The 22,049-nt window shown below is 37.7% G+C and overlaps 1 protein-coding gene across 2 annotated transcripts in view; it reads right to left on the reverse strand.

The window, feature by feature from the left end:
• Positions 1–21,069, reverse strand: part of ZDHHC17 (zinc finger DHHC-type palmitoyltransferase 17) — an 84,426-nt gene extending 63,357 nt beyond the window's left edge. For both annotated transcript variants that reach the window (XM_057316276.1, XM_057316275.1), the window contains exon 1: positions 20,870–21,069. In XM_057316276.1, coding sequence (XP_057172259.1) covers positions 20,870–20,962 — 93 coding nt within the window. In that variant the 5' untranslated portion in view covers positions 20,963–21,069. The remainder of the gene's footprint in view (positions 1–20,869) is intronic.
• Positions 21,070–22,049: the final 980 nt, after the last annotated feature.

Here is a 22,049-nt window from a genome sequence, read left to right on the forward strand (position 1 = left end):
GAAGGAGAAAGCACCTCCAAAATCTAATGCTAAAGTAGTAGACAAGAATAAGAAGAGCTGGGATAAGCTCAGCAGCTGCACACTGCTGCAAAGGGAAATCATGACAGGACCTAAATTTATACAGCAGGTACAGGCAAATGCTGACTGGTGTATCAAGATGACAGATGCCATTAATAAATGTTTTTTCAAATGCCCCGGTGGAATATAGCCAATCAACTAGTTACCAAGTGTCCATGTGCAATCTAGTTAACTTTTTTCAGAACGCTAGACCTATTAAATCTTTAGTTTACATTTATTTTTATTTTTTAAAAAACAGGGAAGCAGCATTGACCAAAGTATCCTCTACGGCCCAGAGCTTATGTTTATTAGCAACTGAATACAGATGTTTTATATAAGGTTCTGTAAGAATTGATTCGATGGTAGAGTACTTCTGAAAGAATAACTGTGCAAGATGAGTAAATTCAGGAATATTCAGGAAAAAAAGGGTAAGGGAAGAGATTTGTCCTACCACCGACTACAGTATATAAGGAAGGAAACACATGCAAAAATAGAAGCAATGCAGTAATAAACAGGGCAAGGGAATAGAGCTTGAAGAATGAGAATTAGAATCATGAGGGAAAGATTATTCAATAAATGGTATAAATGGACAACTGGCTACCATTCGGGATAAAAAAAAATGTAGCGATCTCCAACATAAACGCTGATATGCTCTAAGGAAAGAGGCTAACAAATATAGCCAAAGATACAGTTTCCTTAATGGCAGATGATGCTGAAATGTATTTGAAAATAACAGGGCCACAAAAAAAAGAATTCAGGGCAGCATGAATGGAGGCTTCCCAGGTCAGCCACATTCTCCGTAAGAACATACAGATGCCTATGTGAGAGAAGGATGGGGTTCTCCTGGTGAGAGAAGGATACATCTTCCTGTTCTTGGGGAGTGTGTACCCCTCCTGGACTCTCCTGACTGTTCTGGAAACTCTGGCCATACCCAAAGTCTAAGTAACTTGTTCAAAGGCTCTAGGATTTTCTTCAATGCTTACTACAGGACAAGGTAAATTGCAGGTCAATTTCCCAGGCTTCCCAGAGATGTGACTATCCCCTGGCAGGACCAGGCTCCAGCCTATCTATTCCCACCTAACTCCTCATATCAGGTAACTTCCAGCTAGGCCAAAGACTTAAATATAAGAATACTCGCAATAGTAGTCCTAATGTAAACAAAACAAAACAAAGTTCTGAGAAAAGCATGAATAACACCACATTTGACAAAATGGGCAAGGGATATGAAGATAATTCACAGGTGGCAAAATACAATTGTCAGAGAGAGAGAGCAAGCACACCCACGTGCAAAAGAGATGAAAAAGACACCATAATTCCAAATTAATTAAATAAATGCATTCCCAAACCCCTCCCCCCAAAAAAGGGAGAAATCAATTTAACATTCTAGGGCACAAACATGTTACCTACAAGGCACATGTTACCTGCCTATCTTTGGTGCATAGCCCACATACACAGTGAGTTAGCAAGCCAGCAGGGATTAACTATATGCTTATGATTTGCACTGTGTAAATGTCTGCTGTCAGGTATCCCTCTAATAAGGCAGACTCTGAATCAAGGAGCTAAATGTATTTAATTATATAATTTTGAGTCGCTCAAATTTAACTTCATTAAATGTACGAGATAAAATTAGAGCACCATAAAGGGTTACCAACAAGAAGAAGAAAGGAAAGGAAACAAGCTCTATGCATACTTGACTTATTTTTAATAAGTCCCAGCTAAAACTGCGAAGCCAAATGTGAGACCTTCCTAAAACCTGAGGTAGTGATGAACGAACTTCTATGCATACCATAAGGATTTGTTAAAAAGTAATATCAATTATATACAACAAAAAGACAGCATAAGCATAAAACAAATATAACCAAGGGAACAATAAATAAGGAAAAGCAGTAGCCATTACAAGATCATAAAATGATTTAAAAAGTGTATTTAATTAACAGTGCCAGCAGATGGCACTATACTCAAGCCAGAATGCTTTCTTTTTTTGATGCTCTCTTTAAGGGAAGATTAGACAAAAATGATTTGATAATAAAATGGAAAGATTTTGAATCAATTTTTTCAGTAAGCAACAGGTCCCATATATTACATATTCAGCTGCGGTTCCGGATCCCTGCCTAACACTACGTGATTGCTGCTTCTAATAGAGAGTCGAACTTCACTCACAAGTTCTCCTCATTCTGGAGTAATACCACCATTGCCTCAATCCAAACTATCAAAATAATCTTGCTGCTTCCAACAAATGTTAGAGTAGGAAAATGTTCATCGTCACCTTCTGGCTTCTTTAAAAACTGGTTTTCACTTCATTTCTTTCTAGGATTAATCCACACATATATAAATATTTGTAACAATATACATAAATTTGGCATACATTTTTTTCTTTCCCCACAGGCATTTGATGAACAAATGCCTACATGTACATTTTTCTCCTTCTCATACCTCTTTAAAAATAAACTTTATTTTTAGGATTTTTATTTAGGATAAGATTTATAAAAACAATGCAGAGTTCTCATATTCTGCATACCCAGTTAACATCCAACATTAGTACCACATATTTGTTGCAATTAATGAACTAATATTGATACATTATTGTTAGCTGAAGTCCATACTTTATTCAGATTTCCTTAGTTTTTACATAATATCCTTTTTCTGTTCCAGGATCCCATCTATAACATCACATTACATTTAAGTTGTCATGGCTCCCTACGCTCCTCTTGGCTATAACAATTTCTCAGATGTCCCCTTGTTTTCAATGACAGTTAGGTATTTTGCAGAATGACCCTCAACTGGGATTTGTCTAATTTTTCTTTTCGTTATTAGTCTAGAGTTATGTGTTTTTAGGAGAAAGTGCTGTTTCCTAATTTAACCTAATTTTTAAAATTTCTTTCAACACTGCTATAACAATCTTTGTTCATCCAATTATCTTCATGTAGTCTGTAATCATAGTACTCATACTTTATATTCTTCCATTTTACATTTCTTCATGCCATTATAGGTAGTTTTTATAAGTAATGCTTTGAACCACTGCAAAATATTTAATTAAATTGACATATTGAAACATACTGAAACATTTCCCAATCACTAAACATTAGGTTACTCTTACATTTCCTAACTAAGCTCAGATGTTACTTCTTGGGCATTCCATTCTTTGTCTTCTCCTAACATTTTCTTCACCATTGAACATAAACTATGACAAGTCAAGAAGCCCACCTTAAATCATTTGTGTACTCCCAGTGCTTAGCACAAACAGAGACTGGCATAGTATTTATTGCCCTTAAAGGAAATTACAGAACAAATGAATTGACTTTCCCCACTACTAAACAATACTACCTTTAAGTCATTTAATATTTCTTCTTTTTAACTGGACAAAACTTCCTAAAGAGGAATTCTTAAAGAGGATGAATATTTTTATGGTTTTTGATACAGTATGTAAATTGTTTTACAAAAGGATTATATTTATAATCCCACCAGCATCATATGATTGACCATTTCTCCATAAATTCACTAGCACCACTCTTATTTTTATTGAATTCTTCCCTTAATTTAAATAAAGTAAACAATACTTGATATTTCAGGGGTGCCTGGGTGGCTCAGTAGGTTAAGCTTCTGCCTTAGGCTCAGGTCATGATCTCGGGGTCCTAGGATGGAGCCCCATGTCAGGCTTCCTGCTCAGCAGAGAGTCTGCTTGTCCCTCTGCCTCTGCCCCTCCTGCTCTCTCCAGGAGCCACCTCCCCCCCCCCCACTCATGCACCTGCTCTTTTTCACTCTCTCAAATAAATAAAATCTTAAAAAAAAATACTTGGTATTTTAACTTTCCTATTCTATGTCATCTTTTGAGACTTGCCTGTTCTTATCCTTTGGCCATTTTATTCTATTTGAGGCCTGAAATTTGTTTGTTTAACAGATTTGAATCAGATTTTCACATACTGAGAAGATTAGATATTAACCTTTTTCATACTGACCTAAACACTTCTGTTCTATTTTTTGAGTTATTTATATTTTCAATATATTTCAAGAATTATGCTCTTTATAATCACATACAATCTTTTCCTTGGGCTTTCTGGTCCTAACTTTTATATTTAAATGCTACTGTGATCATTAGTGCTAACCATTAAATATTTCCAATTCTCTTTCCAAGTACATAGCAGGATTATACACCATGGCCCCTTGAAAGTGAAGTGAGTCCAAGTGGCTTTTTTTTAATTAATAGAATATGAATAAAAGAGACATGTTGTTTTCAGAGAATAGGTTTTAAGAGCCAGTATGCAATTCCTCATTCTCTTTCCCTCTACCATGGAAAATGGCAATATTCCAAAGAGTGGATAATCAGTTGAAAATGGCAATATTCCAAAGAGTAGATAATCAGTCGAATTCCCAAAGCCACTATCCAACCCACAATGCATATGTACTGCACGTTAACATGTAAGCCACTAAGACTTTAGCGTGGCTACTGCAGCAAAACCTAGCTTAATCTGACTAATACAACTCAGAATTATTTTGGTAAAGAGTATGCAATGGAGAGCATAAAGCATTTCCACTGTATTTTGGAGCTCGATATCCAGGATAACCTCTGCATCTCAAGACCTTTAATGTAATAACTAGTATACAGGAGTATTGCTAATGCTCAAATTTATCTTGTATCTCGACACATGATTAAAAATATTCATTTGTGTTTGATGATTTCTTTGAGTAGACTAAGAATACAAACAAGTACTCCAAACATTTACTCCTGCAAGTAAATGTGGTCTTTCACTTCTGTGGCATATGACATTGGCAAAAACATCAAGTGCAATACTGGGGAAAAAATGATGACAGTACGTCCTTATTTCCTTACCTTTTTTTCCACTTTAAAAAGGCAATGTCTTTATTGTTTCTCCATTATATATAAGTTGTTAAATAGTATTCAAATACATTCCAGAGAATGAATAACATTGTACTTGGATATAAATACTCAGTTGGCCACCACCCCTATAAAACATGTCCAATTTCATATTTCACTTGAGATTAACTCTCAATTTTATTCTCCAACTATAGGATTCTGACTAGCATTCTTTTCATATCATCTCCTAGTTGGCCTGAAAATCTCACGGAAGTCTCTTTCCACTTCTCTGCTTCCTGCCCTTCACACACACAGCCAACTCTTCTTAACCAGCAACCCAAGCTCAAGTACTGGCCACATTTCCAGCTTGGCCCCAGAAAGGTAGGGCAGACACAAAATGTCCCATCTGTGGCAAATACCTTTTAAGCAATTTAAGTTTTGTTTGTTTTTTAAATGTATGAGTCAAGTGCACGTGTGCATTAAGTTTTAAATTTATTTACCAAGTTGCAAATACGATGTCAAAGAAACACTGAAAATCCTAAAAGAAGAAATGCACAAATCCCATCTTCAATTGAGAATAAACAAAGGTACTTATTAGGCATCCAGTTCAGTAGGCAATAGATAATCAGGGAGTTTTGAGCAAGGAAATTACAGATTAGATATACAATTTTAAAAGATCATCTAATGATCTTTCTCCTCCTCACCATCTTTACAATATATTCTTCCACCTTCCTGTATAATTTACTAAAAGGCATTTCCAACTAGCAAAATGTCCACACTAAATGTCATTCAAGCCCCCAAAATTTCAGGTGCAATTAATTAGCTACCAAGTCTTACTACTTCTTTTCTCAAAGCAAATCCATCACTTCTTTTTTGTTTTGCCTCTACAATATCTTCTCAAATGGTGTAGCCACCTTACTGTTCCAATCACTTCCCTGCTTAAAATCCTTATAATCATGCAAATAGGGTAAAGTGGTAACACTTCAGTAAGCATGCAAAATTGCATGAACTGGCCCCAACTTACTTTTTCCAACCTTAGTATCTACCATTTCCTTCTAAGCATCTTAAATGTTTAACAGCCATCCCAAGAAGTCTTGTACATTAAAAACCTTAAGGTCCTTTCACTCATGTTAGCTATTCCACTTAGAAGGCACGCCCCATCTCAGATCTGGCAAACTTTTACAAATCCTTCAATTCACAATTCAAATGTCACCACAGCCTTCCTTGTTTCCCTCAGGCAGAGTTAACAATCCAGTTTTCTGTGTTCCCAATCCTCTGAAAACAAATAATTACAATACTGTGTGATGGTGTATTAGTTTTCCATTACAGCTATAATAGGTTACCACAAACTTAGAGGCTTAAAACAACACAAATATATTATCTTATAGTTCTGGAGGTCAGAAGTCCAAAATCAGACATCAGTATCAGAAGGTGTCAGCAGGGCCACACTCCCTCAGGAGGTACCAGGGGAGAAGCCATTCTTTGCCTCTTCTAGCTCTGGTAACTTCCGGCATTCCCTGGCTTGTGGCAACCTCACTCCAATATTCCAGGCCCACATCTCCCAATCTCTCCAGTCTGCTTCATATAACCTTCTGTGCATGTGTGTTCAAATCGCCCTCTACCTCCCCTTTATAAGGATACACGTGACTGCAATTAGAGTCCACCTGGATATCCAAAATAACCTCCCCATCTCAACACCCTTAATTTAATTATCCCCGCAAAGACTCTTTTCCATTTAATAAGGTAACACAGGTTCCAGGGATTAAGATTTGATTTTGGGGGGGGGCCATCATTCTGCCTACCACAGGACAGGAATAGAGAGAGAAAAGTGAGAAGTTTCTTTCATGATGGCTCTAGCCTAACTAGCTTCTAAAGTGTTCTCCTGGTCCAAAGGAAACACTGTTAACATCACTACACACACAGAGGAAGCCCTCTCTTCTGGCTCTTCCACTGCAATACTATTTTATGTATCCCTTACCTTTATGCTTCCCCAGGAAAGCAGCAATGGCCTTCAGTCTGTGGGCCTTCAATAACTGCAGGGGACCCAAATCACACTTTTCCATGAATTCTCTAACACTCCACTAAGACAGCATCCCAGCAGGCATCCAGACTTAGACAAATTTTCCCTCCTGAAAAGTTCCCCAGTCTTTCAGAGAAATTGTTTGCAACACACACAGAGGACAATATAAACACTACAGCACTCCCTCTTGGATTAATAACTCTTCAAAGAGCCCTTCCTCTCATTTAAGTCTCTCTCAATTTTGTATAAGCTGGAGGTAACAGAGTTCCAGGACAAATCATGGCCACTTCCCAGCAAGCTCAGCATCTCTGTTTACACCACAGGGATCCTTTGTCAACTACTGTCCTCAGCTTTGAACTCCAGGAAAAATGCTTAGATGACACAAAAAGTCCCATTTAATATCTTATTATATATCATAAATCACATAAATCACAAATATACCATATATAATTTATTCTTTCACACCTAGTATTTTTCACTTAACATTATGTTTCTGAGATCTCTCTGTGCTGATACATGTAGTTCAATGCAATTGCTAGATAGTACTCTATTATATGAATAAACCACATACAGTTTCCTACTGAGACTTTTTGCTACTATAAACCATACTACAATGAACAATCTTATACAAATCTCACCTGTAAAAGTTTCTCTAGGGTAAGCACCTAGTAATAGAACATCTGGATAAAAAGATTTTAGTATCTTCAACTTTCCTATCATTAAATTGCTTTCTAAGGTGGTAAGACCAATTTAAGCTTCACTAGCAATGTCTGAGTTTTCACTATATTTAGATTTACCAGACTTAATTTTGAGGAAATCTGATGGGTACCAAATTGGACCTTGTTTTAATCTGCATTTCCCTGAAGCAAAGAAAATGTATCCAGGAGAAATCAACTATATCAATGCTGATGAAAACTCAAGAAGGATAAGGACCACATGATGACCACTGGATTTAGCAACCGACATGCTGCTTTACTTTGACAAGGTGGGGCATATGCCAGGCTGGACTGATTAAAGAAAAGATGGGAAGGAAAGGAACTGGGAACAGCAAATATAAGCAACTCTTCTGACGAGTTTTGCTATAAAGAAGAGCAAAGAAATAGGGCAGAAAACAGAGGTAAGTGGGATTAAAGAAAATAAGGTTTGATTTTGGGATTTTTTTTTTTTTTGGCTGGGAAAAATGATTAGTAGATATAATCTAATAAAGCTAAAAACTGACGATGTAGGAGTGTAAGAACTGCTGGAGAGATGCCATAAGTCGGCCTGAGAGAACAGAAATTAGTGTAACCAAACATATACAGTACTTTCATGCTGAAAACCACAAAACACTGATGAAAGAAAACAAAGATCTGAACAACTAAACAGACATACCATATTCATGAATTGGAAGACTTAACATGGTAAAGATGTCAATTCTCCCCATACTGATATACAAGTTTAATGCAATTCCTATCAAAGTCCTAGGAAGATTTTTTGTAAATATAGACAAGATTATTTTAAAATTTACATAGGAAGGCAAATAAAGTAGCTAAAATAATTTTGAAAAAAATGAATAAAGAAAGCAGTTACTCAATTTCAAGACCTTTTATAAAGCTACAGTAATCAGGATGGTATAGTACTGGCTGAGGGACAGACACATAGATCAGTGAAGTGGAACACAGAACCCAGAAATAAGCACACACAAATATGCTCAACTGATCTCTGACAACAATGTAAAAACAATTCAATGGAGGAAAGATAAGCTTTTCAACAAATGGTATTGAAGCAGCTAGATATTTACAGGCCACAAAAAGCCCAAAACACAAAAAACCTCAACCTAATTCTCACACTTTATGCAAAAAATAACTGATCCTGAACTTCAGTGTTACCTGTGAAACTATAATGTAAAAAAGAAAAAATCTTTGAGATCTATGGCTAGGAAAGAAGAGTCTTAGACTTAACTCAAAAAAATACAGCCCATAAAAGTAAAAACTTATAAACCAGACCTCATCAAACTTTAAACTTATGCCATGAGAAAGACCCTATTGAGGCTGAAAAGACAAGCTAATAGACTGGGAGAAAATATCTGCAAGCCAAAACAAAGAACTAGTGTCTAGAATACATTTAAAACTCAACAGTAAAATAATCAATTGAAAGAAAGTGGCAAAAGGCATTGTTATGGGCTGAATTGTGTCCCCCAAAATCCACTTATTGAAGCCAAGCTGCCAGTACCTCAAAATGTTACTGTATTTGGAGCTAAGCCATTTAAAGGGGGAATTAAGTTTAAAAGAGGTTGCCAGGGTGGGCCCCAATCCAATCTGACTGGTGTCCTTAAAGGAAGAGGATATCTGGACACAGACACCAGGGTCACTGTGAGCACAGTTAAAAAACCATGTGAGGACACAGCAAGAGGGCAGCTGTCTATAAGCCAGAGTGGGACCTCAAAAGAAACCAAGCCCGCTAATACCTTGATCTTGGACTTCCACGCTTCAAAACAATGAGAAAATAAATTTCCATTATTTCAGCCACTTTATGTGTGGTATTTCTATGCTCTAGCAAACTATTACAAAGAGACATTTCACCCAAGAGGATATAAGATGGCAAGTAAGCACATGAAAACATAGTCAGCAACAATGGCCATTAGGGAAATGCAAATTAATACCACAATGACTTATCATCATCTACTATTCAAATGGGCTAAAATCAAAAAAAGTATCAATAGTAAATGCTGGTGAAAATGCAGAGATCAGATTACTCATACCCTGCTGACTGAAATGTAAAATGTACAGCCACTCTGGAAAACAGCTTGACAGGGTTTTTTTTCTTTTTTCTTTTTTTTTTTTTTTTAAAGATTTTATTTATCTGACAGAGAGAGACACAGCCAGTGAGAGAGGGAACACAACCAGGGGGAGTGGGAGAGGAAGAGGCAGGCTCCCAGCAGAGCAGGGAGCCCGATGCGGGGCTCGATCCCAGGACCCTGGGATCACGCCCTGGGCTGAAGGCAGACGCTTAACGACTGAACCACCCAGGCACCCCTTGACAGTTTCCTGAAAACACTAACATACAACTACCCTATAACCCAGTGAAATGAAAACTTTTTTTAAGATTCATTTATTTATTATTTTAGAGACAGAGAGGGAGAGAGAGCGTGTGCATGGGGAAGAAGGGCAGCGGGAGAGGGAGAGAATCTTAAGCAGGCTCCATGCCAAGGGCAGAGCCCAAATTGGGGCTCAATCTCAGGACCCTGAAATCACAACCTGACCTGAAATCCAGAGTCAGACACTTAACTGACTGCACCACCCAGGTGCCCCATGAAAAGTTATTTTTACTTTACACAAAGACCTGTACACAAATGGTTAAAGTAGCTTCATATATAATAACCAAAAACTGGAAACAATCCAGATAGCCTTCTATAGGTAAATGGTTAAACAAACTGTAATATATCCATACACTACCCAGTAATAAAAAGGAACGAAATAATGACTGACTGCTACAACCAGACAAATCTCCAGAGAATTATGCTGATTGAAAAAAGCCAATCCCATAAGGTTACATACCACTATGATTCCATTTAAATAACATTCTTAAAATTACAAAACTATAGAAATGGATAACAGTTTAGCATGGTATACAAGGGCAACACGAAGGATCTTTGCGGTAATGAAATGTTCCATATCTTTAGTGATTCAATATAATCTCCTGGTTGTGATATTACACTATAATTTTGCAAGGTGTTGCCACTGGGGGAACCTGGGTAAAGGGTACACAAGATCTCTCTGTACTTTTTCTTACAATTGCATGTGAATTGAAACTATCTCAAAATAAAAAGTTTAACTTAAAAATGAACTTAAAAATGTTAAATTTGTACAATTTATCATAAATAAAATATGCCTTAACAAAAAGAGTTATGCAGTAGAAAATATTTTTTTAAAAGGCATATATGTTTTTAAAAAACCATCCATATCAGCATTGTCCAAAAGAACTTTCTGCAATTACAGATATATTCTACATTTCTACGCTGTCTCAAACAGTAGTCACTAGGCACACATAGCTAACAGACACTTGAAACTTGACTAGGGTGACTGAAAAACTGAATTTTCTATTATATTCATTTTAATCAATTTAAATTTAAATTGCCACATGTCATTGGTGGTGGCTACCACGTTAAACAAGGCAGGTCTAGACATTACAAAGAAAGGGGAAAGATCATATGGTACAATGGAACTACATCCAAAGTATATTCAGAAAAAATGCACTGGTTATATTACTTTTACCTTCTACTATATACCTTCTGTACTACTTAAATACTTGACAATAATCAAGTGTCACTTTTTTTAAAAGCAAAAAAACCCATACTGGAATTTAAATGTCTGACACCTTAAAAATTCATATATACTATTCAACAATATAGAACAAATCAGATGTTAGGATAAGAGTTCAGAAAGTTTTTATTTGGTCTGCTATGTTATGGTTCCAGATTCTAGTTTGTCAAAGTTTTTTCCCCCAAGGGTGGACTTTGTTAGATTTGGTTACATTCAATTATCCACAGAAAAAAAGAAGACAAATAAGGAAAAAACAAGTTTAAATAATGGAAACTTATGAAATCAACTCAATTAACTTCTTACATAAACAGGTGAAAGATGCTGGATATTCATAATGGGTGTTCAATCAGAAAGCAAAATTCCATTAGAAAGAATGTCTACAGTTTACTCATGATCATAGTTGCAGAATTACAAATGGAGAGTAGTGAATACTTATAATTACAGCAAAGGGTGATAATATAAGCAACAGTGGGACTCTTGGTTTAAAACCAAGGTGCCTGGACTCAAGCCAGCAACACTTGTCTTCTCATCAGCTATTCCACAGATTTAATACTAAGAATATTTATCTTCAACGCCTCAAACCCCTCCCCCTTGATCACACCTAGGGTTATTTCATTTCTTTTCCAGGAATTTTATTAATGAAAACATATTTTACCTTATATGTTCAGAATAAGCAGGGGAAAAGAAAAAATAGAATGGAATAAACAAAAATTCTGAAGGAGAGTGTTTTGTTGTTGTTGTTGTTGTTTTAAAGATTTTATTTATTTGACAGAGATAGAGACAGGCAATGAGAGAGGGAACACAAGCAGGGGGAGTGGGAGAGGAAGAAGCAGGCTCCCAGAGGAGGAGCCTGATGCGGGACTCGATCCCAGAACGCCGGGATCATGCCCTGAGCTGAAGGCAGAAGCTTAACGACTGAGCCACCCAGGCGCCCCTGAAGGAGAGTGTTTTTAAGAAAATCCAGTTTTAGGATTTCAAGTCAAATGGTTACTCAAAGAAGTAGACTTAGAGCAACTGCCAAAACTGAGTCCTCCCCTAAAACCTTTAACAAAAGCTGAGAGTAATTCTGAGTTTTTCAATTATATAGTCAAAAATAATTTGTGTTTTGACCTATTAAATTATATGGCAGAATATATGTGAGGATTACGGGTTTGGAGTTAGAGAGCTTAGGTTCTAATATAAACTGCCAACTGCTAATGATGTGAAACTGAATAAATTACTTCACCCCTCTGACTCTGCTTCCTAATCTGTAAACAGTTCCATAATACCTGCTTTGCAGAACTTTAAGAAGTAAATGAGCAGAACACTGAAATAACCAAAATGTCCTTCAGTAGGTGAATGAATAACTAAACTATGGTACACCCGCACAATGGAACATTATTCAGCATTAAAAAGATGAGCTGTTGAGTCATGAAAAAACATGGAGGAAACTTAAATGCATATTACTAAGTAAAGAAGCCAATCTGAAAAGGTTACACACTATATGATCCCAATTACAGGACATTATGGTAAAGGCAACACTATGAAAAGAGTAAAAAGATCAGTAGTTGCCAGAGTTAGCAGGGAGGGAGGGATGAATATAGGTGGTGCACAGAGGATTTTTAGGGCAGTGAAACTATTCTGTATACTATCGTAACAATGCATAGATGTCATTACATGTTTGTCAAAACCCAAAGAACATATACCAAAAGTGAACCCTAATGTAACGTATGAGCTCTGGGTGGTAATGATGTATCAATGTAGGTTCATATGCAGCAGAGGGTGGTGCAGGTGTGGGGGCAGCAAGTATATGGGAAATCTTTATACTTTCTGCTCAGTTTTGCTGTAAACTCAAAACTGGTCTAAAAAAATAAAGCCTATTAAAAAAACTTCAAGAATTTTTTAAAAAGTAAATGAGGGCACTTACAATCACAGCTAACCAGTGCCTGGCAAATGATATTCAATCAACTCTATGACTGTATTAATCACTTTCACATTGTGCTGTGCTATAAAAAAGGAGCAACTGAATTCAAGCAGTTTAAACCTGGATTCAAATTCAGTTCTGCCACCTACCAACAAGTAACTTACTCTCTCTATGCCTCCATTTCCTCATTTGTAAAATAGGTATAGAAAAGTGGGAGAACTGAATGAATATACATGCAAAACTATTCAGGATAGTGGCTAGCTCAGTTATAATTTGATAAATGTTAACAATTACCATTATTGTTATAAAACCGAAGAGATAACATGAAAAGCATACAGTACAATTCTTCATACACTAAATGTCAAATCAGCTTCCTTCCTCCTCCTGTAGTAAAACTTTTACCACATATCAAGTATGTATCAATGAATGGAGAACAAAATATGAGATAGTTTATAAGAATCCTCTCTGGAACTTTTTCAAAATATACATACCACAAATCCACATACTAAATTACAAACTTTAAGAGGTGTGCATGGAAACAGGTGTATTCTAACAAAGTTCTCCATAAAATTCTAATACACACACACACACACACACACACACACACAATTCTTAGCTCACCCAACCCATCTCCCACACAAATCCAGTCCTGATAAAGTTATTGAATACCAGTGACCAATGGGATTCAATGCACTGAAACATACATTATAATATAAATTTCTTGGAGTTTCTATGTATTGTCCCAATAAGGGGCTGACAAATATATCCCACAGGTCAAATCTGACTCACTACCTGATTTTATATACAAAGTTCTATTGGAACATGGCACACCCAATCATTTCCATATTGTCTTTGGCTGCTCTAATAGGACCACCACAGGGCTGAGTAATTGCTACAGAGACTATATGGCCCACAAACTTGAAAATATTTACTACCTGGCCTTTACAGAAAGTCTCCCAACTCCTGGTCTAGATTATTCACACAGAACTCTATTCAGTAACTCGACTAGAACATTTGGCATTAAGAATGAGTTCAATGTAATTACAATATCTCTTAAAGCATGTAAAAAACTAGATGACTGGAAACAAAGCAAATAAACAGTTCTTTCAGTTAAGAATATAGAGGACAGAAATAATTTTGCCTGCTAGCATTCCTTCTTTAAGGAAACTATTCTCCCCTCAAATCCAACCAAGAGATCTGAGCAAATTACAGGCCTTATTTCATGGTCATAAGAGTGGAAACAACCTAAATAAGAAAAATGCAATGGCACTTTCCACTGTGGAATAAGGGAAGACATGCAGTCCCTCTCTAATTGTTAGTTAAAATTTGAGATAGATGGGGGGAAAAAAAGTCAGCATCCATGTCACCACTATAGAGAAGAAAGAAAATTCTCTACATTAGGAGAAAACAGAACTGAAATGCAAAGATGAGAACAGATAGAAAACAGTCTTGGTGACATTCTCGGCTCAAGTTCCAGGTACCCTTGAGTCCAAATGCATCCCTGCCATCCTAAGTTAGGGTTATGTAAATCAGTAACTTCCCTTTTTGCCCAAGTAAGTTTTTAAAAGGGTTTGCAACTCAAGGATTCTAACACAACAAGCAACCTCTCTCTTCAGTTCACAGAAGGGTTTATTTTTTTATTTTTCATGAAAATATGGATGGTTTTGCTCATCCCTCATCAAATCCTTCATAAGTTAACAAATGTTGGTAATCCAGAAACTTATTTTTAAAAACTGACAAGGGTAGGGGTGCCGGGCTGGCCCAGTCAGTTAACCACCTGCCTTCAGCTCAGGTCATGATCTCAGGGTCCTGGGCTGGAGTCTCCCCCCATTGGGCTCCCTGCTCAGTGGAGAGTCTGCTTTTCCCTCTCTCTCTGCCCCCACCCCTTAAACATGCTCTCTCAAAAAAAATCTTTAAAAAAAAGTTGACAAGGGTATAGTACAGTAACATCTCAATCAGTTACTATTTTTCACTTGATTTTTCCTAATATTAAAGAACTGATTTTTAAAAATATAAGCTGTTTAACGTATATGCAAAAAAAAACAAAAAACAAAAAACCACACACTTCAGGTACATTTAGCCCCCTCACCTCCATCTCCTCAATAATAAACATTCATAATCAGAAAAACAAGCTTAAGACATTATAATATTGTAATTTATCAAAGATTCTATCATATTTAGTGTTTATTAATCCTAGAAAATGCAATAAGCATGTGACAAATTTTCACCAACAATTAAAACAAAAGCAAAAAATAATATCCCTTTATAACTCAGGAAATTAAGTTCTTTGCAATATCTCCTTTACAGAAAGCTGAAGTTTCACTACACTTTCAAATTAGTTGCCAGTGTAGTTCTATTTTAAGGATATTTTAATAGAAGATATTATCCTACCACTGGAAAATTATTATACTGCATGAGAATTTTATTTGCATATTTTATAAATACAATATTGCCTTGAATCAATTTTTCAAACTCCAAAGTTTAAAGTATTCGATATTTTATTTTTAAATCACCTTTCTGTACTAGAATCTAATTACAAAATAATACTAGAGTTAGATGATGCTAGGAAAGAGCGTTTCACATAACCCTGATACTGAAATGCTTTTTGGATTATGTGGTTGTTAAGAGGTTCTGTCAAAAAGCACACTGTATCAAGATGCCGTAACTAACTAATCCTAACTACCCTAACATAACATTAGAATACTCTCTAAAGGAAAAGAAGTTTGCCATGGGTTTTTAATTTTTAACAAAATTTTAACAAGCTCACTTTTATCTATTGTGAGGGATCTAAAGGCCTACAGTTAATATTTTGTTATTTTACAATGCCTTATTTTATATTCCCCATTACTTTGTGACCTGTCAAAGCATCAAGATCATACTCAGATGTTCAATAAACTCTCCTCATATCAAAGCACACATTTTTAAGAAAATTAAATAGTATTTAAAAAGCTTAAAGTCCTCTGCCCATCTTCTCCTCAATCCCCAATCAATTTTAATTATCTTAGCTTCTTAGCTGCCTCCATATCTAGTACATGTATACTACTATTGCTTGAGAATTACTAACTTCTTACCACAACATTAATACTAACATGCATTGTGTTACTAAGCGCCAGACTCAACTTTATATATATTATCTCACTTAACCTTGACAATAACTTCATGAGGTAGGTGCTATTATACTCCCATTTTTGTCTGGAAAATTAGGACACAGTTCAATAACTTGCCCAGGGTCACATAGCTAGTAAGAGGCAACACTAGAATTTAAACTCAAGCAGCCACACTTTTAATCAGTATCTTCTTACACCTATCCACTCCACAGTCCGTTCTAAATAAATACTTTTGGGATGATTCTCTCAAACTAAATCAAAGTAATGAGCAAAATAAAACAAACAAGTCAAAACTGTAAAATGGCATTTCTCACAACCAATATAATTTTTTGGTTTATAGATCAGTAGTTTTCAACTTTGGCTTTGAAACAATCTGAGGTCACCAATTAGTTACATTTTCATTTTGTATCTATTGATTCAGTGGTTACTATGCTTAAGGTACAGTATTTTAAAATCTAAATTACAACTACATGACCTATAGCATTCTTCCTGAATAAAAAAAGGCATTAGATTCTTAAAAACTGCCAGAAAGATATGTTTTAAAGGAAAAGAGTATGACAGTAACCTATCAGAAGAAGAAAAACAGTTTTCAAAGGAATTTTCTATCTACTTTCTGAAAGCAAATTATTTATTTTTGTATACACATATATATCTCTACCTACATAATAGGGCAAAAAATAGTAATGGAAAAAGGCAAAATCATTTTCACTAAAGAAAAACTTCAAAAAAGAGATCTTATAAAATCTGATGGCAAGAGAAGTAGTAATACTGTGGCTTAATGTTTTAAACAAAGAAAAAAAATGAGACATGAATATGGACAAAATTAATGTGAAGCAAAAAACACTGCCATTTTAAAAAAGAGAGAAACCAGAGAAAAGGCAGTAACAGAAGTTTTGAAATTGAGAAAAAAGGGAAGCAAACAAGAGATGAAAGCCCTAGATAATCTAGGCAATCCAGTTCAAAGCTCTAAGTCAGATCTTGCTGAAACAGAGAGCCCCTATAATAATACTCTGGCAAAAGGACGTATTGTGGCCTCATTCTATGAAAGAGCTAGGATGGCTTATTGTGGATATACTAGTGGATGAAATGGAAGAGCGGTGATAGCAAGTCAGCTGGATTGTAGACCAACATATGGTCTCTATTTCCCTGCTGAAGCCATTCTTCTAACCATTCTAGGTGACAGAAATCTGATACTGCTTATAGGCTACACTAATCAATTCAGCACTTATTTGGCTTCTGTTAAGTGTTTCACATGTGTATACATTCCCAATTAGACCATTAACTTCTGCAGAGCAGAAGCTATCCTGAACTATTTTATTTTCACCCATATAACCTAGCACAGTACTATGCATGTAGATAGATGCTCAAACCTACTGATTCTGAAAAATCACAACATACAATCGCAACATTAGAGTTTAAAGAAATCTTAAGAGATCTAGTCTAGCGTCTTTATCTTTTTATCTGAGATCAGGACCTGAGCGGAGATCAAGAGTCAGACGCTTAACCGACTGAGCCACTCAGGCGCCCCTAGCCTATCTCAAAAGCAAAGAAACTTAAGAGCAGTTAAATGTCCAACAGCCTAAAGTTACAGAGCTAGGATTAACACCCTACTCCCATGATAATCAGTTCATCTTTTTCCAAATAGCCTCTAATTTCTTCCGTTATGATATAATGAATAATCACCTACTTCATCAGAAAACAAAGTAATAGCACCAGTATTCATTATATCCTAGGGCTTTCAGGTCAGATTTGTTTGGCAGCCTATGTGCCTTGGTCTCGAATGACTGCTTTATAAACATTATATAAACATTTATAAACATTATTTTTTTACTTAATGCTCACAATAAATACTCTAAGAAGTATTAACCCAATTTTACAAATGTAAATTGACCATGGTAACAGCAAGGGGCGAACCCAGATTCTGTTTATCACCAGTGGCTCTTAACCACTATCCTATACTGCCTCTCATTGATTTTAACACAAAAATCCCAAAGTCTCAAGAGTTCAGTAGAGTACCTGACCCAAACAAAATAAAGAAATGTTTAAAAGAATGACTAAATGGATGGGTCATTTAACTAATTAAAAAGTAAGTTTCTCTCACAGTAAATATCTCTAAAAAGAAGGTTTCACAGTTCATCTGATTACATAATCCCGAGAAAGGGTTTAATAGTGAGCAATTTGGATACTAACAGAAGATTTAAGGAAGAGCTAATTTCTTTATCCAACAAATAATTCATCTGTTCAACAAATATTAAGTGAGAAACTATTTTTGTGACACAGTGTTAAATTTAAAGATAAGTAAAATAAAACTTGTTCCTATAAGATTCTACTCTATAAAACCCACACAAGTCTCTAAACCATTTACCAAAACCAAAACACATGTGGAACATCTCCCTCCTTCTTCTGGTAGAGGAAAAAGAACATTAACTGAGCACCTACAATGTGACAGTTCTTAATCCTCAACATAGTCTCACCTAATTCCTTACTGCTAGCTGAACTAGGCCACACCTCCATTTCTGATTAACAAATCCGTACTTTAAGAGATTAAGTACTTGTCTCAGGTCCCTTAGCTAATTACTACAAATTACAGAATTAGAACCTAAGTCTGTCTGACCAAAAGTCTATGTTCTCTCCTAAAAGAAGTTAAAAGAATTATTATTTTATTTGCTCACCAAGGCATAGAATGGGTTTCTTTCCAAGGGAGACTGCAAACATGGCTTCTTTTAACAACAAAAAAAGAATACATTATCACAATCCTCACAATATCCTATTAGTTATTATCATTTCATACCATTATTACAAATGATGAAACCAGAACTCAGAGAAGTAGCTTGCCCAAGAACATACTGCAAGGAAGCAGAACTCTACCAGATCTGCACCAGGTGTGCATGCAACACTAACCACAGGAAAAATGCAGAAAGACCTTAGCTCTTGTAATTTTAAGCTTAAAATACAAAACATCTAACCTAATCAGACCTTGTGTTTGCTAGGTGAAAAAGAAAGGTAGATAACATTTATGTCAACTTCCACTTTCAATGATAAGACAAGCCGATTTTCTAATAATATTCTTTTAAATGGCAACCTGAAGACCGGTCTCTCAATTTCAAGCCTACAGGCCATTTCATTATTACAAGCAGTATCTCTCTGGATTCGTTGCCAGTTAAAATTATTCTTAAAGTACCAAACAACGTACTATTTCACCTTTCACAAAGCAAAGGTTTATTAAAAGAACAGTATGTTAAAATACATAAAATCAACATTTAACTATTTGAAACTTTCATAGGAACAGATGAGTAGAAATACTCCTTAGCAACATTTTCAATGCATCATCTGAAAACTTTGTTTATTTCTTGGCATATTTTTAAGGCCTAAGTGTGAACTAAAAGAAGTATGTGTCCAATGCCAGTTCTAAAAATGGTACTAACTTGGTCACAAAAATATTTAGTTTTACTGTACAGTTCTGTTTCTCAGAAATCCAGAGGAGCCTTTTCTATTGAGAGTGGCTCAAGCATATTCCTAAGAAACTGTCCCATCTGTTTCTGGTAAATCAAAGTGATGAATAAGAGGGTGGTTGAGTATTAATATATAGCATGTTTAAGTGTGTGTCTTTATTTACATTTTACTAAATAATAAAAGCATGCTTTAACCCAAAATTCAGAAATAAGTAGAATCATTCCAGTGCAAAGTAACCAGGTAGAGACTTCCATGTTTGTTCCCCCCACTACAATACAAAGGTTGTCTTCTTCCCTTAACCTCATAAAAGCTACAGGAGTTCTTCAGGAAGCTTTGCCGCTGTCTGATCCGCCCCTAACTGTGGATCATTAAAAACTGGAATGCATCAAAATTACTTCCAGTACTGAACTAGCACTAGCTCAGCTATAAACTAAGAGGTAAACAAGTACAGAATGTGATCCTGGAGCAGGGCACTGTTTACTTACATGGGAAGATACTCATGTTGTGATGGGAAACGTGTTGCACTGTCCTCCCCTGGCTCCAAAAAACAAACAAAACAAAACAAAACAAAACAAAACACGGTACTTTGACAATCTAGTGTAGGCGTGGGTCTATTCCCAAAAGTTCTGACCTCTCTCTTTAATCGCTTAAGGACAGACGCTCAAATAAGGACATCCGACACAAGGTGCCCCGAGGTGCTGCCTATGGCATAACCTGGAAGGACACCACTTTATCCAAAAACTGTGTTCTCCCCCACGGTGATGAGCTAAATGGGAGGAACAGATACTGTCATTCACCCTAGCGAAGCAAAAGAGAAGAAATCAAAACCAGACGCGGTCCCTCCTCGCCCCGGAGAAGCTTGGAGCAGGACTAGGGGCGTAAGTTGCGGTTCCAAACCAGCACCAGGCCCCCGTCGTCTGTGCAGCCGCGAGCAGCGTGGCGACAGAGCAGAACCAACAACATCTCCACCTCTGTCCTCTAGGCAGAGCCAGGGACTGCGTCCCAGAGCCCGCCCCGACCAGGCCCGCCCCGCTATCTCCACCCCGTTATCCGCTCGCAGCTGCGCTCGGGCCTGGATTTGCCTCCCCGCCCTCCCCAACTTCGACACGTTCCACTACCCCCACACGGTTAGGCCACAGCCCTCCGCAAGTCCTGGGGGGTGGGGAGAAGGTCGGGGCCCCAAGGGCGAGGAATGCACTCGATGCGGTTCCTCACCTCTGGATGGAGAAGGGGCACGCAGCCCGCTTCGGTATCGTACTCATCCGGGCCGTCCGCCATCTTGGTATTAAATCCCTCCTCCCGCTGCATGCCGGGAGAAAGCGTTTCACCCTCGCGGGCCTCGGGCGCGACGGAGGGCACGCGCGAGGGCGAGCTCGAGCCCCGCCGGAGGCGATGCGGCCGCCTCCTCCGACTCCTTCCCCTCCCCCCTTAGCCCCCACCCCCTCCTCTGAGGGCGGGGGTCCCTGCGAGCGTGCGCGCGAGCCGGGCCGGCCCCGAGCGGGAGCGCGCTCTGCTGCACTGCGCCTGGCCAGCCGGGCGGAAGGCTCTGGGCGTGGGTAGCGCGGCCCGGGGGCGGGCCCCGGGCACGAGGCAGATGTGCGCCACTGTCCGCTCGAGGGAGGCGGCCAAGGGGTGATTCAATAACGCGGGAAACCTGGCGGCCCAGTGGGAGCAAGACGAAGCTGCGGCGCCGCGCAGCAGAGAACTGGGGGCACCAGGCTGCAGTGACGGCGCCCGCCCACGAGCACCTTGTCCGGCTCCGAGACCCCCGGTACTCCTTCCCAGAGACCAGGGGCGGAACCTTTACCCGGCTCCAGGTTCAAGACTTTGGGCTGTTAGGCTTGAATCCAGACGTACATCGCTCCTGAAGACGACAGACGCGCTTCTTTCCTCCACGCTGAGAAAGGTCATCCCGCAATTTATACCTCCGGTGGGCACCCGGAAAAACATGGGTGAAGCTTGGGACTTCCTCCTAGAGAAGCCTTTTTAAAATGACCCAACCTGCTTTCGTTGGTTTTGAATTAACAGTAACTACATAAAAAATTTACACCCTCAAAGCCCACAGACCCCCATCTGCTACGTTTTAATGTAACCCAGAAATACAGAGTCGAAGTCATTTAAACTGAATTCGCTGAAATTGGAACCTGATAAAATGACTAAAGCCATTTTTAAACGGATATTAGGGCTGTATGATGGAGGGGTGGGGAATTCCTTCCTAGAAATGTGCTGATGGAACAATTACAGAAAACATGTATCTTTGCTTTTAGCAATTAAAAACTGTAAATCTAAATTGCTCAGAGGAAGATTTAGCAGACATAACGAAACAAGTCTATTAGAGATCCTGATACTAACCTGTTTCCTGTTAAAGCCAAATCAGCCAAGACCACCGGGAAGA

The sequence above is a fragment of the Ursus arctos genome, unplaced genomic scaffold, assembly GCF_023065955.2.
Source record: "Ursus arctos isolate Adak ecotype North America unplaced genomic scaffold, UrsArc2.0 scaffold_21, whole genome shotgun sequence".
In the NCBI taxonomy this organism is placed as follows: domain Eukaryota; kingdom Metazoa; phylum Chordata; class Mammalia; order Carnivora; family Ursidae; genus Ursus; species Ursus arctos.